Below are 23,814 nucleotides of genomic sequence, written 5' to 3'. Positions count from 1 at the left end.
TTGGGACTGATGACCTTAGCAGTTAAGTTCCATAAGATTTCACACACATTTGAACATTTTTTTCACTCCGAGTCGCCTGGACACTTCCCTTGTTGAAGGCCCTTCCTGGCAAAAAGTAACAATGCGGACGCGATCGAACCGCGATATTGACCGTCTAGGCGTGGTTGATCTACCGACAACACGAGCCGTGTACCTCCTTCCTGGTGGAATGACTGGAACTGATCGGCCGTCGGACCCCCTCCGTCTAATAGGCGCTGCTCATGCATGGTTGTTTACATCTTTGGGCGAGTTTGTTGACATCTCTGAACAGTCAAAGGGACTGTATCTGTGATACAATATCCACAGTCAACGTCTGTCTTCAGGAGTTCTGGGAACCGGGGTGATGCAAAACTTTTTTTGATGTGTTTATTTTGGAGGGCAGGTTCTCTACGTCCTATACCATACCAGTACACAGGACGATTTTGCTAAATTGGGACAAATTGCAGGAAACGATTCTTGAATGTGGAGCGAACAAAGTAATATTCGTTTCGGGGGAAGAACACCCACTTGAAAGGGGAGATGAAAGACCTTTGACAGTTCCACCTGTGTCAGCAGTAGGGAGGTAGCCCACCATGATACTGGCGACCACCTCGTGGGAACAGTTAGGTTCCCGCATGACCTCAGGGGTGAGATATAGGCTCCTGCATGACCTCAGGGGTGAGATATATCTGCACTTCCTGTGGGTGGCCCTGCCTCCCCTGGTGGAACACGTGCACTTGGCGGTACGAAGGGTCATGTGGCTACTGCGCCATGGTGCTCCAGCTCACAGTCCTCTTGAGCGTCGATCTATAGTACAGGCGGAATATTCCCACTTACATGGACTTTTCTCATCTTTTTTTTCTCCATCTTCCTCCTTTGAGTGCAATTCCGGGCCTTTTGCTCCTTGTCCTCTCACATATCGTTTTCTGCAGTTTGTCCAAATGGTTCAAATGGCTCTGAACACTATGCGTCTAAACTTCTGAGGTCATCAGTCGCCTAGAACTTAGAACTTCTTAAACCTAACTAACCTAAGGACATCACACACATCCATGCCCGAGGCAGGATTCGAACCTGCAACCGTAGCGGTCGCTCAGTTCCAGACTGTAGCGCCTAGAACCGCTCGGCCACCACGGCCGGCATGAAAAAGGAAAAAGTGGTATAGTTCTTACCTGGAAAACGACGGCTTCCAGGATCAAACCCCTGGTCCGACCACTGATTTTTTTTCAGTTTGTCTTTAACCTATCATTCAGCTCTGAAATACTCAATGATTCCGCAGAAACGATCCGTGTTTCGGATTCCACTATCAACTGTATGTCCCTTCTCCCCAGTTGGATAACTGAAGTATTTTAGGAACACACAAGACGCCGAAGCGGCGTCAAGTAGAAGGACTTGTAGTAGACCATTGAGAACATGGACTAATTACTATTTTTATGTGGCTTCTTTTTTTAATAACTCATACTTTCCTTGACTTTTGCGTTTCTAAATTGTTAACGTTTTTCAATACGATTATATTCGTGTCGTTAGCGGTTCGGAGCCTGAGTCTACTACATTTGTTACTATCGAAGTTTTCTTCTTTCAACGTACATTCCCACGCGGTCTAGCTGTTACACCTAACACGTTGCCTACCGTTACACTAAAGATCGTCCTGTGCGCAACTTTTAAATAATTCGCTAGCTTGCACTGAAGGCGACTTTACTCATAACATATCTTTTAATGAAAATTTTTGGGAAAGAAGCGTGTTGTTCCTGATGGAAACACCACACCCTTTCACGGATGTTCGTTGTGTAATCCATGATTTCCATTCGTTCTTGTTTCTTTTTCCCCCTATGATGTTTTGTGACTGCATATATTGCAAATAAGGGCATTTTGATTCAATACCGATTGAAGCACGTCGTGGCATGTGCACATTAATGACCGAGAACGAATAGTAATGGGGTGTGTTGATGATGCATTTGTGAATGATTATGCGAGTCCTTGTTTCTATAATGTGATGTATTTCATCACTATGAAATATTCCACTGGAGACAGGTGCTGCGCACGATACCCGTTCGCCAGTACTATGCACAAAAATTTATTTTGTGTAGCTTTAGTCGGCCTTGAAGCAGAATGTAGTTTTTTCACGATGTTGAAATGGGAAACATCTAACGTCTTTGGTAGCAATGTCTGTATCTATACATAGTATAAATTAGAGCTCCCACTCTTGCTTTTCTGTCTGCATGTGATGGCTAGTCTCAGAAACTACTGTAGGGATTTTGATGCGGTTTTCACTAATAGACAGATTGGTTCATGAGGAAGGATTGTGTGTTTAATTTACTAGCGCTACGTCAGACAGGTCGTCCGGCTGTGGAAACTCAGAGCTACCCGAGTCACTAGTCGTCAGGTATAATTGTGAGCCTAAAGTGTTTAGCCGATTAAGATAACAGTATGCGCTATGGACCACACTGCGGCACAGCGAAGGTCAGTGTTCCCGCCAGCGTCTGGATTTTGTGTGTCTGTTGCGGGAAAAGAGCACGCTTTCCCCTTCGGGGTGACACCGAGCTTCCCTCTCCGTACGACGCCTTATCCTGATATAGCGGTCAAGGATGATCTGCTTCTGGTGAGGGTACTGCAGTCGATGTAATGCTGTTAATATGTACATGAAATTAGATTGCGGTGGATGAAAATCTGATTTCCGCATCTCTCGATCGGCACTATAAAACGGTAGCCTCAACGTCATTAAGTTATAGCTTCTTTATGAAATAAATATAAGGAAAGATTGAGAGAAGAACAACGTCCGCTGATTAGAAAACTTGACTAAAGGCGCGTCCCCACTAATAAGTGACTTCGGCAAGCACTTGCAGAGATATTTACATTAGAATAAAAACTTGGGCAAGTCTGTTTCTGAAAGTCGTTTGGGGAAACTCATTTCAGGAAGTTGATACAAGTACCTTCAGAAGTGTTCCCATCAGAGTCGTGTCGTGAGATAAACAATTGGAAGTTGACAGTGCCACAGCAGCCGCCACCGTTGTTCCATTATTATCATTGAAGAAAAGTCGTGACGAAAAACAAAAAGTTAAGTAGAAAGGAAACGTGTTGGGTGGAGAAATGCATACAAAACGAACATATTTAATTCATTAAGAAACCTACTGAATGAAGAAAAATCAGAGCACTACCATCGTATTAAAAAACTTTCTGAGTATGTCGTATGCAAGTTTCGAGCATCTGTTTTCCATTGTGCAGTCAAGTATTCCAAAACAGTATACAAAAATGTGGCAAGTGGCAAGCTCTATCACCAACTACGCTTCGATTTTTGCAGTGTTAATTACTGCGGGGTGCACTCAGCCCTTGTCAGGCCAATTAAAGAGCCACTTGATTGAGAGGTAGCGGCTCCCGCCACGAAAGCTGACAATGGCCGGGAGTCAAATAACCGCAGAATTCAATGAAGGCCACATGACGAACGTAGCCCTTAGAACAGTGCGGCGAAATTTGCCGTTAATAGGCTATGGCAGCAAACGAACGATGCAAGTGCCTTTGCTAACAGCACAACTTCGCCTGCATCGCTTCTCCTGGGCTCGTGATCATATCAATTAGACCCTATCTGACTGGAAAGCGGTGGCCTGATCAGATGAGTCCCGGTTTCCGTTGGTAAGAGCTAATGGTAGGGTTCGAATATGCCGCATACCTCAAGAAGCCATGGACCCAAGTTGTCAAAATGGCACTATGCAAATTGGTAGGGGTTCCGTAATGGTGTGATCTGTATTTACATGGCAAGGACTGGATCCTCTGGTCCAACTGAACCGACTATTGACTGCAAATGGTTATGTTCGGCTACTTGGAGCAATTCGAAGCCATTCATGGACTTCATCTTCCCAAACAACGAAGGAATTTCAAAAATGGTTCAAATGGCTCTGAGCACTATGGGACTTAACAGCTATGGTCATCAGTCCCCTAGAACTTAGAACTACTTAAACCTAACTAACCTAAGGACATCACACAACACCCAGTCATCACGAGGCAGAGAAAATCCCTGACCCCGCCGGGAATCGAACCCGGGAACCCGGGCGCGGGAAGCGAGAACGCTACCGCACGACCACGAGCTGCGGACAACGAAGGAATTTTTATGGATGACAATGCGTCATGTGACTGAGCCACTGTTATTCGCGATTGGTTTGAAGAACAGTCTGTATAATTCGAGTGATTGATCTGGCCACCCAGACCGCCGGACATGAATCAAATCGAACATTTGTGGGATATAATCGAGAGGTCAGTTCGTGCACAAAATCCTGCACCGGTAACACTTTCGCAGTTATGGACGGCAATAGAGGCAGTATGGCTCAATATTTCTGCAGGGGACTTCCAACGACTTATTGAGTCCACGCCACGTCGGATAAAAGGAGGTCAAACACGATATTAAGAGGTATCCCATGACTTTTGTCACCTCAGTGTTTAGTGCTCCTGTACTGCTCAGTAGCGCACACAGCCAAATGCACAGCTGAACAGCACAATGAGAATTATCAGTGGTATACTAAAATCAACCCCCCCCCCCCCATCGAATGGATGCCTGTATTAAGTCACATTCCGTCCCCTGGCCTTCAACGAAAAGCATCTCTTCTCCGTGAGTTTAAATTCATACAAAGCAACTCGCAACTCGCTATCGACCAAGACGCGGTTACACTAGAAAGAAACTGTCTACGATCAAGAAAACCATTCATGAAAAAAGCCATGGAACTGCACACGTCTCATTTGAACTTCACCGACTCATGGTAGCGAGACTGGACACAGGCTTGCGCTCCACATTGCTCGAATTTGCCCTGCATAAGAAACAAACATCTGCCTTCGACCAGTCGCCCAGAATATGGACGACAATTAACAGAATACGCACCGATCAATCAGAAGCGCAGACTCTCTTGTAGATGGGGCAACGCTCCATCTGCAAAATGCGACTGTGGAGCAGCCAGGCAAACTGTTCGCATAGTTACAGAAAGTTCCAACAGAGCGTATCGTGGTACCTTCAACGATTTCCTGACGGCAACGAACGTCCAATTGATTACATTAAAATTTCGAATGTCCTTTGCAGAGTACATGCGTTACTGTTTCTATTTTATTTAACATTGTACTTAAAACCATATGATAAATAAAACTATATACTGATAATGAAACTGTAAAACTGTCGTGGTTGTCTGTCTGGACATGCTAATCTCCAAAAACACTTGATGAATTTTCATGTTGTTTTCACTGGTAACTTGAGCTGTGCTTGTGTCAGCGTATAGGCTTTATTTCGTCGAAATCGGATCACAGAAAAGAAGATGTCGTGATTTAAAGTTTTATCTATAAGGGGTGATCAAAAAGTTTTCTTTACAAGGCTGTACAGTCCAGAAGCCGCATGTCAATCAGGCAAATTCACCGTGGGCACTAAGGCAACAGCCCATCGACGCACCAGGTTGAAGATACCCGGCCGGTCGGTGTGGTCGAGCGGTTCTAGGCGCTACAGTCTGGAACCGCGCGACCGCAACGGTCGCAGGTTCGAATCCTGCCTCGGGCATGGATGTGTGTGATGTACTTAGGTTAGGTTTAAGTAGTTCTAAGTTCTAGGGGATTGATGACCTCCTCAGAAGTTAAGTCCCATAGTGCTCAGAGCCATTTCAACCATTTTTTAAGATACCCGTTTGGTAAAACACCGTATTCTACTGCGAGAAGAAGTCCGTACCTGCCTGCTGCATGTCCTCATCCCACAGGAATCGTTGAGCCTTCAAGACCTTTTTTAAGGGACCAAAGGCGTTATATGTTCAAATGTGTGTGAAATCTTATGGGACTTAACTGCTAAGGTCATCAGTGCCTAAGCTTACACACTACTTAACCTAAATTATGCTAAGGACAAACACACACACCCATGCCCGAATGAGGACTCGAACCTCCGCCGGGATCAGCCGCACAGTCCGTGACTGCAGCGCCTTAGACCGCTCGCAAAGGCGTTATAATCGTATGGAAATGGAAATGAGCATTTGGCATCATTGGTCGGAAGGCCCCTTACGGGGCAGGTCCGGCCGCCTTGGTGCAGGTCTTATTACATTTGACGCCACATTGGGCGACCTGCGCGCCGGTTGGGGATGAAATGATGATGAAGACAACACAACACCCAGTCCCTGAGCGGAGACAATCCGCGACCCAGCCGGGAGGACGACGGTTCAATCCCGTGTCCGGCCATCCCGATTTAGGTTTTCCGTAATGTCCCTAAATCGCTCCAGGCAAATGCCGGGACGGTTCCTTTCAAAGGGCACGGCCGACTTCCTTCCCCGTCCTTCCCTAATCCTATGAGACCGATGACCTCAGTGGCTGGTCTCCTTCCCCAAACACAGCCCAACAACCCAGCCGGAAATCGAACCCGGGCCTCTTAGGACAGCAGTCCGTCACGCTGACCATTCAGCTATCGGGGCAGACAATCGTATGGAGAGAAATCAGAACTATAGGGCGGGTGCTCGAGTGTCTCCCACTTAAGTCGTGCGTTATCATAAAGCAGCAGCACCCTCTGTCGCACACAATTCCACAAGCATGTTTTCGACAGACATGCTGCCCGATACAGATTTCTCACATCTGACGGATGTCTGCCGGAGTTTGTCCTATGGCAATCAAAAAAAGTCAACAAAAGAACAGCCGGCCGCGGTGGTCTCGCGGTTCTAGGCGCGCAGTCCGGAACCGTGCGACTGCTACGGTCGCAGGTTCGAATCCTGCCTCGGGCATGGATGTGTGTGATGTCCTTAGGTTAGTTAGGTTTAAGTAGTTCTAAGTTCTAGGGGACTGATGACCTCAGAAGTTTAGACTCATAGTGTTCAGAGTCATTTGAACCATTTGGACAAAAGAACAAAAGAATGTTGGTACTGTTTGGACACATTTGGTAATAACGTCGTCATAGTTCAGGTTTCCGCATTTATCGCATGCACGTCGGAAAGACACGAATGCCACACTAATCCCTTTCCTACAAATCAAATGGTTCAAATGGCTCTGAGCACTATGGGACTTAACATCTGAGGTCATCAGTCCCCTAGAACTTAGAACTACTTAAACCTAACTAACCTAAGGACATCACACACATCCATACCCGAGGCAGGATTCGAACCTGCGACGGTAGCAGTCGCGCGGTTCCTGACTGAAGCGCCTAGAACCGCTCGGCCACCGCGGCCGGCTCCCTTTCCTACATGTCAGTGTTCATATATCTGCATCGCCGGCCGGAGTGGCCGAGCGGTTAAAGGCGCTACAGTCTGGAACCGCACGACCGCTACGGTCGCAGGTTCGAATCCTGCCTCGGGCATGGATGTGTGTGATGTCCTTAGGTTAGTTAGGTTTAAGTAGTTCTAAGTTCTAGGGGACTTATGACCACAGCAGTTGAGTCCCATAGTGCTAAGAGCCATTTGAACCATATATCTGCATCGGAAACGCGGTAAGTTGTATGTACGCTCTCAAACGGAAACTTTTTAATCGCCCCTTATACAACCTTTTTGTCTGCCTATCTGTCTGTCTGAACACGCTAATCTCTAAAACCATTAGACGAATTTTCGTAGGGTTTTCGTAAGTAAAAGGCTCAGTTTCATCAAAAATATAGCAGAGAGACAAAGACATTGCAATTTAAAGTTTTAGGAGTCTTCTCGACTTAGTAGTTAGGATGTTTATTTAGTGATGGCATAGTATACTAAACAACCAGTACATGGTGCCATTAGTTTGTGCATATTTCAGTGGCAGAAGGATTTTCGGGAGTTTACGTCAGTGACAGAGTTAAGTGCGCAGTCTTATCTTCGTGTAAAGTTAAGGGTATGTGGGCGAGTAATTCGTCCATTTAGGGCTGGTATAGAAGAGAGCAGAATTTGCTTGTTTGGCTGGGTGCGAGTCAGAGGGACGAGTATGTTACGCGGCTGCTCCAGGTGAGTTCAGGTGGAGAGACAAGGAGCACGGGGCCAGAAATGGTAAATAGCAGATCTGGAAAGGGGCCATACAATTCTCCAAGGAGTTCCACAACACTGAAAGATGGCTTCATATAGCGCAGGATGAATTTATAACAATTCGCAGTCAAGTATTAACGTAAATCTGAAAACATCTTCGATCTCGAAAAAATGAGGTGCGTCCAGTGGCACAACAATATTTCAATATCTTTAAAATTACGGAGCCGGCCAGAGTGGCCGAGCGGTTCTAGGCGCTACAGTCTGGAACCGTGCGACCGCTACGGAAGTTAATATTTCACACCAAATAAATATTTAGACAATTAACCTCTGAACTAACAACTTTTAAGCACTTTATGCGATTTCAGCATACGGTATCTTAGACGATAGCATTGCACTCTAGCTATCATCATTTCTAAAAGCTATGTATCTGTATCTAATTTATTTGTTGGCTTATTACGTTTTGTATATCTTTTTATTATGCAGATGTTTGTCAGAACATCATATCCTTCACAATTACACAGCAAATTTATGCAGCGTGAATACTTCACATTTTGTCATACTTGTCTATTTATTTAATGAGCAGTTTACTATGCTGCCAGTAACTTTATTTAAATGTTAATTGTAACGGATAATATGCAATTTCAGTCAGTCGCATGTGTTAGCTGACACCATCTTTGTAAAAGAGTGCCAAAAGGTGCTTCTGACAGGCAGGCATAAGTTAAGTGTTTAAACGATATTTAACAACAATCTGCTTTCATTTATCATGAGTGCACTTGCACAATGATACTAGTTTATTTATTTGTGGACAAACATTTATTTATATTTATTGTGAGTGGTCCGATGTGGTCAAATGTTAAATACATTTCCTTTTTAAATATTGTTGCAGTATAGTAGTTGAGTCTGGTAAGTGGTCAAGTTGATTGAAATGATGTCTGTAGAATGTAAGAATGGTGTATTTTTGGTGGGGACGCCCTTCAACCACTAGAAAAGCAGACATTAGCAAAATACTATGGGAGTCAAGTGGAGACAGACTTTTTCGAGTGAAGAGCTCATGGGAACGATTCTGGACGCTTGGATGTTCGTTCTGGAAGAAGGCAGACCTGCCTATGGTATAGGGTGATATATGATCGAGTGGGTGACAGATTCTGTGCGGTGAACGGCTGTCACGGGAGTTAACTTTTGAGGGGACTTTTACGCAAGTTGTGGAAGGAGGCAGCCCTGTCTGTGCCATCATGTGCATGGAGCGGGCCTTAGACTCTGGACAGTGAACGGCTGCTACGACACTCAAACTTTTGAAGGGACTTTATATTTTGAGAGGTCCAAATGTGCTCCAGTATAGGACACTAACTTTTTCCGCTTTTATTACGGAACTGAGAATAGACAGAGTATGAGTTACTGTTCTTTGTTTCCCGCAAGATGATTTGTAACTCATCATGTTGAACTCCGAATTGTTTTGAGCTGATGAATATTTCGTGTATTGTGGTTACAAAACGGTCATAGTTTTCGTCTATCTTTTATTACAATTTAGTTTGGGAATTTTGCTACAATTCTCATCACTCTCTCAACGTCATTTAATGTATTTGATAATGCTATTTACGGTCTGCATTCTAATCGAATATCGTAGGGCCTTACACCATTTATTTGAGATGTCCTTTCTTGGATAAACATTATTCAACATAATTCAAAAATGGTTCAAATGGCTCTGAGCACTATGGGACTTAACTTCTAAGGTCATCAGTCCCCTAGAACTTAGAACTACTTAAACCTAACTAACCTAAGGACATCACACACATCCATGCCCAAGGCAGGATTCGAACCTGCGACCGTAGCGGTCGCGCGGTTCCAGACTGTAGCGCCTAGAACCGCTCGGCCACCCCGCCCGGCTCAGCATAATTCTCTGTCATCTACATCAATTACACGTGTTAGGGCAGAACACGTTTTATTAAGTTTTCATTTATCTTCTATTTTTTATTTCTGTGTATTTTATAATTCGCAATTCTAGACAATGCATAGACTATTTGACTGCAGGAACACGGCTACAGATTATTACTTGCAAGGAGTTAGCTGCTGGGCGCGAAAGCAGACGTGCGTGGCTCGACACTATGACTGCATCGAGCTATTCTTTTTAAACAGAGCTGTGCGTAGCCCATGTACTTAAAGTACGGGTAATCACAGATAAACACGTAACTGGTCTGCTCGTATGGGATGCTGTTTAGAAGAGCAGTTCAGAAGCAGAAAACCGTCAGGTACCGTCACATACGGATCAATCTTTTTGTTACAAACATAAACCTAAACTGAATTCATTTGGCTAGGATATACGGATTTTTCTTATTTCGCTTTGTGTGTTAAGAATTTGTCCGCCCCGACAGCTGAGTGGTCAGCGCGTGGGTCCGTCACGGCGACCAGACCAGACCTACCGTGGGATTCCCGGCTGGGTCGGAGATTTTCTCCGTTCAGGGACTCGGTGTTGTGTTGTCCTCATTATCATTTCATCATCATCAGTGGAAGGCAACGGGAAACCGCCACTGGAATCACTTCCCTAGACGCTTATGAGGTGGACCTCTGACGAGGCTTCCCCCATGACCAGACCTACCGTAACGCAGAACACAAATTAAAAGAAAATTAAAAACTTAACGAAATTGCTTTGCTTGTTTCGATAGGTTTCATTTATTGTTGAGTTGTTGGCTAGGATGAAGTGATCCTATAACGGTCCCGTGTCTACCAATCGAGGTACAGAACCTAAGCCCTTCTTTAAGTTCCGTCACGAAGCATGGACGTATAGCTAGTAAATAAATAATGTGTTAGTGCACACAATCAGTAATCAGTGCAAAACAAGGTCCCAGCAAGAAAGAGATGAAACATGTAAGAGTGATCTGAAGATGGGCTGGTAATGTTTTGATTTAAAAAGTTTTTTTACCATACTTGTGGCTAATTATAGTTTAAATTATAAACTTCATACATGCAGTCACATCCCATGCAAGAGGGCCCGGGTTCGATTCCCGGCCGGGGTGGAGATTTTCTCCGATCGGGTACTGGGTGTTGTGTTGTCCTCATCATCATTTCATCCTTATCACCGGCGCGCAAGTCACCCAATGTGGCGTCGACTGAAACAAGACCTGCATTTAGCTGCCGAACTTCTCCGGATGGGGCCTCCCGGTCAACGATGCCATACGCTCATTTCCAAATAAATGCAGTAAGGAAGTTCAAACGGACATTGATTCCAGTTGTTGGGCAGAGATGACGAGGCTCGAATAAGATTGACTAGCGTGGAGAGCTGCATCAAACCAGTGTTGGGCCTAAGGATCGTAGCAACATCTACATCTACATTTATACTCCGAAAGCCACCCAACGGCGTGTGGCGGAGGGCACTTTACGTGCCACTGTCATTACCTCCCTTTCCTGTTCCACTCGCGTAAGGTTCGCGGGAAGAACGACTGCCGGAAAGCCTCCGTGCGCGCTCGAATCTCTCTAATTTTACATTCGTGACCTTCTCGGGAGGCATAAGTAGGGGGAAGTAATATATTCGGTACCTCATCCAGAAACGCATTCTTTCGAAACCTGGACAGCAAGCTACACCGCGATGCAGAGCGCCTCTCTTGCAGATTCTGCCACTTGAGTTTGCTAAAGATCTCCGTAACGCTATGACGCTTACCAAATAACCCTGTGACGAAAGGCGCCGCTCTTTTTTGGATCTTCTCTATCTCCTCTGTCAACCCGACCTGGTACGGATCCCACACTGATGAGCAATACTCAAGTATAGGTCGAACGAGTGTTTTGTAAGCCACCTTCTTTGTTGATGAACTATATTTTCCAAGGACTCTCCCAATGAACCTCAACCTGGCACCCGCCTTCCACTTCAAATCGTTCCGTACGCATACTCCCAGATATTTTACAGAAGTAACTGCTACCAGTGTTTGTTCCACTATCATATAATCATACAATAAAGGATCCTTCTTTCTATGTATTACATTTGTCTATGTTAAGGGTCAGTTGCCACTCCCCGCACCAAGTGCCTATCCGCTGCAGATCTTCGTGCATTTCGCTGCAATTTTCTAATGCTGCAACTTCTCTGTTTACTACAGCATCATCCGCGAAAAGCCGCATGGATTGGTTGGTTGGTTGGTTTGGGGAAGGAGACCAGACAGCGTCGTCATCGGTCTCATCGGATTAGGGAAGGATGGGGAAGGAAGTCGGCCGTGCCCTTTCAGAGGAACCATCCCGGCATTTGCCTGGAGTGATTTAGGGAAATCACGGAAAACCTAAATCAGGATGGCCGGACGCGGGATTGAACCGTCGTCCTCCCGAATGCGAGTCCAGTGTCTAACCACTGCGCCACCTCGCTCGGTAGCCGCATGGAACTTCTGACACTATTTACTAGGTCATTTATGTATACCGGGTGATCAAAAAGTCAGTATAAATTTGAAAACTGAATAAATCACGGAATAATGTGGATAGAGAGGTACAAATTGACACACACGCTTGGAATGACATGGGGTTTTATTAAAACCGAAAAAATAAAACAAAGTTCATAAAATGTCCGACAGATGGCGCTTCATCTGATCAGAATAGCAATAATTAGCATAAAAGTGTAAGACAAAGCAAAGATGATGTTCTTTACAGAAAATGCTCAATATGTCCACCATCATTCCCGAACAATAGCTGTAGTCGAGGAATAATGTTGTGAACAGCACTGTAAAGCATGTCCGAAGTTATGGTGAGGCATTGGCGTATGATGTTGTCTTTCAGCATCCCTAGAGATGTCGGTCGATCACGATACACTTGCGACTTCAGGTAACCCGAAAGCCAATAATCGCACGGACTGAGGTCTGGGGACCTGGGAGGCCAAGCATGACGAAAGTGGCGGCTGAGCACACGATCATCACCAAACGACGCGCGCAAGAGATCTTTCACGCGTCTAGCAATATGGGGTGGAGCGGCATCCTGCATAAACATCGTACGTTCCAGCAGGTGTTTATCAGCCAGGTTGGGGATGATGCGATTCTGTAACATACCGGCGTACCTCTCACCCGTCACGGTAGCAGTTACAAAACTAGAATCACGCATTTCGTCGAAGAAAAAAGGCCCGATAACGGTAGATGTGGTAAATCCAACACATACCGTGACTTTCTCGTCGTGCAATGGAGTTTCCACGACAGATCTAGGATTTTAGGTATCCCAAATTCTGCAGTTGTGGGCGTTGACAGACCCTCGGAGCGTGAAATGAGCTTCATCGGTCCACAACACGTTACTCAACCAATCGTCATCTTCCGCCATCTTTTGAAACGCCGACACCGCAAATGCCCTCCGCTTCTTTAAATCGGCAGGTATCAGTTCATGATGCCGATGGATTTCGTACGGATAGCATCGGAGGGTACGCCTCAGTGCCAACCAAACAGTAGTGTATGGAATGCCGGTGCGACGTGCGACTGCACGAGCGCTGACTTCCCCGTGCATAGACGAACCCGCTACAGTCTCCATTTCTTCCTGAACTGTCTCGGCTGCATTACGCCTTTTGCTCGGTCGGCCACTACGGGGTCTATCGTCTAAACAGCCCGTGGCTTCGAACTTCGAAATCATTCTCGCCACAGCTGCATTTGTCAACGGACCTTTACCCGTTCGAATCCCCTTCCTATGGCGATAGGATCGTAACGGAACTAGCACATTCCCCATTCTGATAATAGAGCTCCACTAAAAGCGCCTTTTCAGGTAACGTTAACATGCTGCGACTGCTGGCGTATCTGATTCTCTCTCTCATTATAGCTCCTTTTATACACGATTGTCATGCGCAGTCACTGACATTTTGCTGTCCAGCGCCATTTGTCGGACATTTTGTGAACTTCGTTTTTTTTTTTTTTTTTTTGTTCTAATAAAACCTCATGTCATTCCAAGCATGTGTGTCAATTGTCAATTTTTACCTCTCTACCTACATTATTCCGTGGTTTATTCAATTTTCAAATTTATACTAACTTTTTGATCACCCGGGTATATTGTGAAAATCAATGGTCCCATAACACTCCCCTGTGGCACCCCAGAGGTTACTTAGACGTCTGTAGATGTCTCTCCACTGAGAACAACATGCTGTGTTGTGAATGAGATTTTCACTCTGCAGCGGATTGTGCGCTGATATGAAACTTCCTGGCAGATTAAAACTGTGTGCCCGACCGAGACTCGAACTCGGGCCCATGCTTTTCGCGGGCAAGTGCTGTACCATCTGAGCTACCGAAGCACGACTCACGGCCGGTCCTCACAGCTTTACTTCTGCCAGTATCTCGTCTCGTACCTTCCAAACTTTACAGAAGCTCTCCTGCGAACCTTGCAGAACTGGCCCTCCTGAAAGAAAGGATACTGCGGAGACATGACTTAGCCACAGCTTGGAGGATGTTTCCAGGATGAGATTTTCACTGTGCAGCGGAGTGTGCGCTGATATGAAACTTCCTGGCAGATTAAAACTGTTCGAGTCTCGGTCGGGCACACAGTTTTAATCTGCCAGGAAGTTTCATGCTGTGTTCTGTTTGCTAAAAACTCTTCAATCCAGCCACACAGCTGGTCTGATATTCCGTAGGCTCTTACTTTGTTTATCAGGCGACAGTGCTGAACTGTATCGAACGCCTTCCGAAAGTCGAGGAAAATGGCATCTACCTGGGAGCCTGTATCTAATATTTTCTGGATCTCACGAACAAATAAAGCGTGTTGGGTCTCACTCGATCACTGTTTCCGGAAAGGCCTTTGTGTTGAGACGTTAGTGCGAGACCTGTGATATTTTTTGTGATGACAGGCGAGACTCCACCCGACGAGGCGCCGGCGGCAGTGGTTGAGCAGCAGGAAGAGGAGTCGACGACCAGCGGCCGCGTGCTGGAGCTGCAGGTGGAGATGCGGGCGGGGGGCGGCGGCGCGGCGGGCCTGCACGTGACGCGCACGCAGTGGGACGTCTTCCCCTGGGTGTCCGCCGTGGACGCGGGCTCCCCCGCCGAGGCGGCCGGCCTGCGCGCCGGGGACTGCCTGCTCGCCGCCGCCGGCCGCCACCTGCTGGGCGTGCGAGTCGCCGCCGTCGCAGACGCCGTGCGCCGGGCCGCCGCCACCGGCCGCGTGCCGCTCTCCGTCTGGAGGCCCGACGCCAAGCACGCCGCCGGCTGCAGCGACGAGGTGAGCATGTTGTCAGATGCAAAGGAGTCGCCATCTGACAGCTAGCGAGTCCACCTCAGCAGCTGAGTCGTCGTGGGTTAACATCTGTAGCTTATAAAAGGTGGAACAAATAAAAGTGACCAGAGAACAGCGTTCTAGGGTTGTTGTTATTATGGTCTTCAGTCCAGAGACTGGTTTGATGCAGCTCTCCACGCCACTCTATCCTGTGAAAGCAACCGAATCTCCCAGGACCTACTGCAACCTACATCCTTCTGAATCTGCTTAGTGTATTCATCTCTTGGTCTCCCTCTATGATTTTTACCCTCCACGCTGCCCTCCGATACTAAATTGGTAATCTCTTGATGCCTCAGAACATGTCCTTCTTCTAGCCAAGTTGTGCCACAAATTTCTCTTCTCCCCAACTCAATTCAATACCTCCTCATTAGTTATGTGATCTACCCATCTAATCTTCAGCATTCTTCTGTAGCACCACATTTCGAAAGCTTCTATTTTCTTCTTGTCCAAACTACTTATCGTCCATGTTTCACTTCCATACATGCCTACACTCCATACAAACACTTTCAGAAGCGACTTCCTGACACTTAAATATATACTCGAGGTTAACAAATTTCTCTTCTTCAGAAACACTTTCCTTGCCATTGCCACTCTGTTATATCGTCTCTACTTTGACTATCATCAGTTATTTTGCTCCTCTAATGGCAAAACTCGTTTACTACTTTAAGCGTCTCGTTTCCTAATCTAATTCCCTCAGCATCATCCGAGTTAACTCGACTACATTCCATTATCCTCGTTCTGTTTTTGTTGATGTTCATCTTATATCCTCCTTTCAAGACACTGTCCATTCCATTCAACTGCTCTTCCAGGTCCTTTGCTGTCTCTGTCAGAATTACAATGTCATCGGCAAACCTCAAAGCGCCGGCCGCGGTGGCCGAGCGGTTCTAGGCGCTTCAGTCCGAAACCGCGCGACTGCTACGGTCGTAGGTTCGAATCCTGCCTCGGGCATGGATGTGTGTGATGTCCTTAGGTTAGTTCTAAGGGACTGATGACCTCCGATGTTAAGTCCCATAGTGCTCAGAGCCATTTGGGCCATTTTTGGAAACCTCAAAGTTTTTATTTCTTCTCCATGGAATTTAGTTCCTACTCCGAATTTTTCTTTTGTTTCCTTTACTGCTTGCTCAATATACAGATTGAATAATATCGGGGATGGGCTACAACCCTGTCTAACTCCCTTCCCAACCACTGATTCCCTTTCATGCCCATCGACTCTTATAACTGCCATCTGGTTTCTGTACAAATTGTAAATACCCTTTCGCTCCCTGTATTTTATCCTTGCCACCTTCAGAATTTGAAAGAGAGTATTCCAGTCAACACTGTCAAAAGATTTCTCTAAGTCTACAAATGCTAGAAATTTAGGTTTGCCTTTCCTTAATCTATTTTCTAAGACAATTCGTAGGGTCAGTATTGCCTCCCGTGTTCCAACATTTCTATGGAATCCAAACTGATCTTCCCTGAGGTTGGCTTCTACCAGTTTTTCCATTCGTCTGTAAACAATTCGTGTAAGTATTTTGCAGCCGTGGCTTATTAAACTGATAGTTTGGTAATTTTCACATCTGTCAACACCTGCTTTCTTTTGGATTGGAATTATTATATACTTCTTGAAGTCTGAGAGTATTTCGCCTGTCTCATACATTTTGCTCACCAGATGCTAGAGTTTTGTCAGGGCTGGCTGTGCCAAGGCTATCAGTAATTCTAATGGAATGTTGTCTACTGCCGGCCGAAGTGGCCGTGCGGTTAAAGGCGCTGCAGTCTGGAACCGCAAGACCGCTACGGTCGCAGGTTCGAATCCTGCCTTGGGCATGGATGTTTGTAATGTCCTTAGGTTAGTTAGGTTTAACTAGTTCTAAGTTCTAGGGGCTAATGACCTCAGCAGTTGAGTCCCATAGTGCTCAGAGCCATTTTTTTGTTGTCTACTCCCGGGGCCTCGTTTCGACTTAGGTCTTTCAGTACTCTGTTCTAGGGTACAAACAAACAAAATAGAGGAAAGTAAATACAATGTCAACCTGACTATAACTGATGTTGAAAGTGACCACCATTCATCTCTCGATCCTTTTGGGCCCTGGGCGGCAAGTTGCTGAAGGCGGATCGAAGCCGCACTGCTGGAATTGCTGCAGCCTTGCCAAAATGTTGCTGCAGTTCTTAAGATAATGAGGGTTGTTGCGATAACCTTAAACTTGCGGGCTCCCCACAGAAATTTAATTACACACTGACAGGTGACCTGGGTGGCCAGCTACGGACGAGACCAGATTGATGTCTGGTAACGACTCCGTCAGGCGTGAAGGTTGTGTAAATGTACTACAGGGTGGATCACATAGCAGGTGTACATATGGTATGTGCGTCAAGGGATGTGGTTATGTGCATATATTAACATTCAATCATATCCACTCGTCCAGTCCACTTTTATTTGCCCCTCCCTGTATATATGGTGTGTCTTCTTCCGGACATGTCCAACAGAGGGGCACGCGTATTGAAATACAGAGCTATGTAAACAGGCAGAATACGACACTGCGGTCGGGAACGCCTATATAGGACAACAGATGCCTGGCGCAGTTCTTACGTCGGTTGCTGCTGCTACAATGGCAGGTTCTCAGGATTTAAGAGAATTTGAACGTGATGTCATAGTCCACGCACGATCAATGGGACAAAGCATCTCCGAGATATGGATGAAATGGGGATTTTCTCGTACGACCATTTCACGAGTGTGCCGTGAATATCAGGAATCCGGTGAAACATCAAATCTCCGACATCGCTGCGGCCAGAAAAATATCCTGTGAGAACGAAGCCAACGACGACTGAAGATAATCGTTCAGCGTGACAGAAGTGCAACTCTTCCGCAAATTGCTGCAGATTTTAATGCTGAGCTGGACGATCAACAAGTGTCAACATGCGAACCATTCAAGGAAACATCATCTATATAGACTTTGGAAGCCGAAGGCCTACTAGTGTGCCCTTGATGACTGCACGACACAAAGCTTTACGCCTCTCACGGGTCCGACAACACCGACATTGACTGTTGATAGGTGGAAACATGATCCTTGGTCAGACGAGTCTTGCTTCAAATTGTATCGAGCGGACGGACGTCTACGGGTATAGAATACATGGACCTTGCATGTCAGCAGGGGACTGTTCGAGCTGCTGGAGGCTCTGTAATGGTGAGGGGCGTGTGATGTGGGACCCCTGATACGTCTAGATACGGCTGTGCCAGGTGACACGTACGTAAGCATTCTGTCTGATCACCTGCGTCCATTCATGTCCATTGTGTATTCCGACGGACTTGGGCAATTCCAGGAGGACAATGCGACACTGCATACGTCCAGAATCGCTACAGAGTGGCTCCAGGAACTCTCTTCTGAGTTTAAACGCTTCCGCTAGCCACCAAACTCCCCAGACAAGAACATTACTGAGCATATCTGGGATGCCTTTCAACGTGCTGTTAAGAAGAGATCACCCGCTCGTACTCTTACGGATTTATGGGCAGCCCGGCAGGATTAGTGGTCAGTTCGCTCCAGCACTACATCCGACATTAGTCTAGTCCATGCCACGTCGTGTTGCGGCACTTATGCGTGCCACAGGGGTCCTACACGATATTAGGCAGGTGTACCAGTTTCTTTGGCTCTCCAGTGTATGTATGTATAAAGAGAGACCGCCCACAATCTCTTCAGTGCAGCGGCACACCAAGCTTGAACTCTTACAGGAATCGGCGAGGTGCCGCGAGTAATGAGGCTAACGAGAATCAGAGTCTGACGGGGTAGTCTGTGCTGTTGTAGTGACCACCGCGTCCAGCTGGCTTAGTGGTCAGCACTTCTGCCTAGTAACCGGGAGACCCGGTTCGAATCCTGGCCCAGGACAATTTTTCAGCTGGCCCCATTGATATAAATCAAGCCTACTGGCAGCTAATGTCTTTAATTCCTTTTTCACTTGGGATTCAGTCTGAGAACAGTGAGTTCGATCGATTTGGAAGAATTTTATAAACTCAGTCTCGTGAAAGAATTGGCAAAATCCTACTAATGGAAAAATAAGGACATGACAAAATTTCCGTTCCTAAGAACTCGTAAGTTGCACAGGCCACACCATTAGACAAGAAGAGAAGTAGAAGTAATCCTCAGAGGACATGTATCACTGACATCAGTTTTGCAATTCATTTTAAATTAACTTACCGATGCGCTAAAGAATTGAAACTTTCAACATTTCTCGGAACTGCCTGATGACGCAATATTAACTCGCTTTTCTTGCGCGGCGTGTGGCGGAGTGTACTTTATGTACCACTGCCATTTTCCCGTTCTACTCGCGAATGGATCGCGAGAAGAAACGATCGTATTGGAAAATCCACACTTCATCGCTACCTCGGAGATGTTGTGTCCCATCGCTCGTGCGCTGACTAAAACACCTCGTTCAAACTCACTTAAATCTTCATAACCTGTCATTGGAACAGCAGTAACCGATCTAACAACTGCCCCAGACACTTGTTGTCTTACATAGGCGTTGCCGACCGCAGCGCCCTATTCTGCCTGTTTGCATATCTCTGCATTTAAATACGCATGCCTATACCAGTTTCTTTGGCGCTTCAGTGAATAATTGATGTATGAACTGTTCACCTCTTTACTTTTATTTATCGCATCCGCCTCACTATTTAAATCTTACCAGTATTTTCACAGCTATTGAAAATTCACAATCGCAAATTTTCATGACTGTTGGCATGGGGTTAGGAATATGTATGGGGCTTGGAAAAATTATTTTAAACTTTTTAGTCCGATTTGAAAATGTGATTAATTAAAAACTGAAAGAAGACGGAAACAGACGACTGTCTACGTGCCTGTATAAGTGCTCTAATCTCATTTGTCTTATTCTCATAATCCCCACGCGAGATATACGTTGCTGGTATCATAATGCTCGCACAGTCTTCTTCGAATACATGTTCTCTAAATTTATCCAACAGTGTTTCGCGAAAACTACGTCACCTTTCATCCAAGGGTTCCCATTTACTAAGTTGCCAGTGTATTTGTGTTGCATTTTCGTGTGGGCTATACCGACCTGGTAGAGTCTTACCACAGCTCTGTACATTCGTTCGATGGTTCTTGTCGTGTTCACTTAACAAGGACTCCAAAAACTAGAACATTCGCTATAGTTGGTCGCACCAGCATGTTATATGCAACTTCCCAGACGATCTCCGACAAATCTAAGCTTTCCATTGGTCTTCCCTAGTATCCAGTATCACTTCTCGTATCGCCGCGAAATACTTAAACGATGTGACAAGCTCATAATGTTACCCACTAATCTTGTAATGAGAGATTATGAACTTCTTACTCTATGTTATAGGCGTTATCTTACATTTACACACATTTATAGAGAAGTGCTGTCTCTCCTCTCGGCAAAGTAGGAAGACAGTATCTATTTCAAACAGGCGCATTTCCACTGATTCGTTGATAATGGATTCAAAAAGTTCGAAGTATGAGGCATAATGTATGTTTCATTGTATTTCATCGAGTGACCGGTAGAAAAACAGTGTTCAGCGATAGTGAATTTGCTGACGTGGAGAAGGCGAGTAAGCGACTAAGCAATGCGCGTGTTTTGCCCTATGTAACATTTGCCACACTTGTACAGAATCCTATAACCAGCTGCCCTGCGCTTCTCTGAGTCGTCTGACCGGTCACAGAGCACACAGAATTTTGACGGAGGACGAAAGGTAATTTTAACCCTATTTTTACGCAGAAACATTTCCAGTATATGGCATGCAAGCTGTCGTCTTGAAGGCCTCATTCTATGGTTTATGCTGCCATTCATAAGCCCATAGCGCTCTCTGTATCTGTTGAGGCAAATATCCATTTTCTTGGAACACAGTTTGGTGGTATTGCTTGCAGAATACCGGCATCCGAGAAGGTGTGGGTCTGTGAATCAACGTCTTCGGAACGCCTACTGTTTTATCCGGATAGTGGCAACTAGTTGCTTGTAAATATAGATCTATGTGAGTGAGCTTTCGAAATACCGAAGCCGCGTGGAGTGGTCGCGCGGTTAGAGGCGCCATGTCACTAATCGTGTGGCCCCTCCCGACGGAGGTTTGAGTCCTCCCTCGGGCATGGGTGTGAGTGTCGTCCTTAGCTTTAAGTTAGTTTAAGTAGTTTGTAAGTCTAGGACCGATGACCTCAGCAGTTTGGTCCCTTAGGAATTCACACACATTTGAACATTTTGAAATACCGAATGCCCAAGTATCCCTTCCTCGGACTAAGACATCTAGAAGTGGTTTCCAGTTAATGCTGGATGGATCCTGTGATAGAAAAATTTGATGCTCCGTGCAGCTGGCGTCGTTATGTGATTTTACCGTGTGAAGATGCTCGATCATGAGGCGAGCTTCCACCACGGAGAGCCCACTGAGCACGAACAGGCTTGCAGAAGAAGTGCGTGCGTTCAGGTAACACAGGCAACTCACAGAGGAAGCTCCCCATTGCTCTCCTCTCAGACGTAGTCATAAGTTGCCTGTCAAAAACTGAACACAGATCACGCCTGAAAACAGGAAGAAGGCGTACTGAACTGTGGAAAAAAGAAGAAAAACAGAAACAGTGAACAGTCGAAAATTAATCTACGCAATGTTGAGGCGCGTGAATCACGCTCGTGTCATGGTTGTGTGGTCACTGTGTTGGACTGCGAAGGGGGAGATCCGGGTTCAAATTGCACTTGGTACAAACTTACTTTTATTTTTCACAAAATTTCGGACTTTCCGTCCTGTCATTGGCGTATATACCTCATGTTTGTTCTACACAGATACCACACGCTATGCCTCTTGCGTTCCGTTTTGGAAGTTCTGACTCCTGAATTCCTTCGTTGTAACATAATTCACACCCGTTTATAAGTTGTTTTCATTTCTGTGAGAAATCTATGGGGCATCTCGCCTGCTGGGACTATCCATCACATTTACTTGCGACGGTAGTATATTCTCACCACGTGACTCAAACTCTGTGATGACCTTCTTCCTGTTTTCATGCTTTATCTGTGTTCACTTTTGGGCGGGCTACCCAATGGGCCAACTTACCACTATATCTGAGGGGTGGGGGGGGGACAATCGGGAGTTCCTCTTGTGAGTTCGTCGTGCAAGCCCCGTCGGGTCTTAAATAGCGGTGTTCAGTATACATTCGCCAGTACACTCCTGCAGATGGCTAGAAGATTCTACGCTGAAATGTGGCGGCAAGTTATTGACATCCTGCAGTTATCCCGAAAATTTGGTGGAATAGTGCAGAAAACAATTCAGACACGGAAGTGTTCTTATTTCTGCTGTTACTTTCAAAGTGTCTTTGTACGCAGTTTTTCATTAGTCAGCACTGACGGGCCGCAACGGCCGGACGTGTGCACTTTGAGCTGCGCTACAGCGCCTGGCTCAGCGGTTCCACCCACTTCCAGCTGCTTGTCCTGCAACAGCCAGATAGTGCAATCAGAAGCGAACTTCTGCCCGCTTCTTAAATACTACATTTTGTCGTTACGTTTTCCCGAAATCAGCAAAATAGTCACGAACTGTTGTGCGGAATTGTTTTCGATGCAGCAAATTGCGTGTATCTTTTTCTTACAGGTAACAGTCAAATTACCTGCCGTTATTACAGATGTGCTCAAACAACAAATGCGCAGTGACAACTGAGTACACACATGTGCCAGCGTGGTCTTAAATAAGGGAGCTCAACGTACCTTCCCCAGTATACGCAGGGGATGAAACCCACATAGGGACACTCCCTTGGTTCGCTCCCACGCCACTTGGAGCGCTGCAAGTTTAATCAATCCACCATCTCACTTACTTATTATTCTGATTGCGTTCTTGTCGCATCCGTAATGTTGGCCGGGGTCAATGATTCCAAATTTGTTTTTGTTTCATATAAAACAGAAGCTGGTTTCGTTACATGGTGTTCTGCGGACTTAACGTGAATGGGTCATTGAATACGAATCTGAGCGTGAACTGCTCGATTCAAAGGCATTGTATGTATATTGTTCGCATTCTTCGTTATTTTTGTTTGCATCCGTTATCCGTACTTTATCGCATTTAATGGAGAATTCCATGTTAGCAGGTTTTGATAGTATTGGTATTCAGCTTTATTATATCTTGCCACAGAGAGAGTATGTAATTCTGCTTTGAATGGTGTTGCTTCTTGCCTCTGAGTGCCACGCATTTTGTAGTGTCTTGCACAGTATGGATGTAGATATAGATGAGTAAGCCCTATGTTTGGTACTCTTGGTGGTTACGGCATTCTTTCTTACAAACGATAAAAATGCGACAGTAGTTACGCCAATGTTTTCATACGTTGTTAATAGGTACTACAAAGTTAAGTTTCGGGAGACCTCCATTAAATGCAAGATGAAGAAAAACAGATAGTAATAAAAATAACGTCGAATATGAGCAATATAATGAACATACAGCGGATTTAAGTCGAGCAGTTAACATACGGATTCGTAAGCAGTAACAAATAGACGTGATGCCACAGAATACCATGTGACGAAACCAGATTGTGTTTCATATGAAACAAAAATAAATATGGAATCATTTACGTCACTCAACATTACGGATGAGAGCAAAAACCGAGCAGAATATGAGTAACATATTTGGGTTGCAATTCAAATGGCACAAGATGGTCGTAACGAGAAGTACAAATAAATACACTTTATCACCACACTCATCCATAAAGAATAAATGAAAATCATTATTATCTAGTAC

At 45.6% G+C, this 23,814-nt stretch overlaps 1 protein-coding gene across 1 annotated transcript in view; it reads left to right on the top strand.

Moving 5' to 3' along the window:
- Positions 1-23,814, top strand: part of LOC124613479 — a 109,766-nt gene that overhangs the window by 41,744 nt on the left and 44,208 nt on the right. The window contains exon 2 of the mRNA XM_047142186.1: positions 14,704-15,071. Within this exon, the coding sequence (XP_046998142.1) occupies positions 14,704-15,071 (368 nt within the window). The remainder of the gene's footprint in view (positions 1-14,703; positions 15,072-23,814) is intronic.

The sequence above is a fragment of the Schistocerca americana genome, chromosome 4, assembly GCF_021461395.2.
Source record: "Schistocerca americana isolate TAMUIC-IGC-003095 chromosome 4, iqSchAmer2.1, whole genome shotgun sequence".
In the NCBI taxonomy this organism is placed as follows: Eukaryota; Metazoa; Arthropoda; class Insecta; order Orthoptera; family Acrididae; genus Schistocerca; species Schistocerca americana.
Note: the sequence above shows the minus strand (reverse complement) of the source record. Positions and strands in the feature narration are given on the sequence as shown.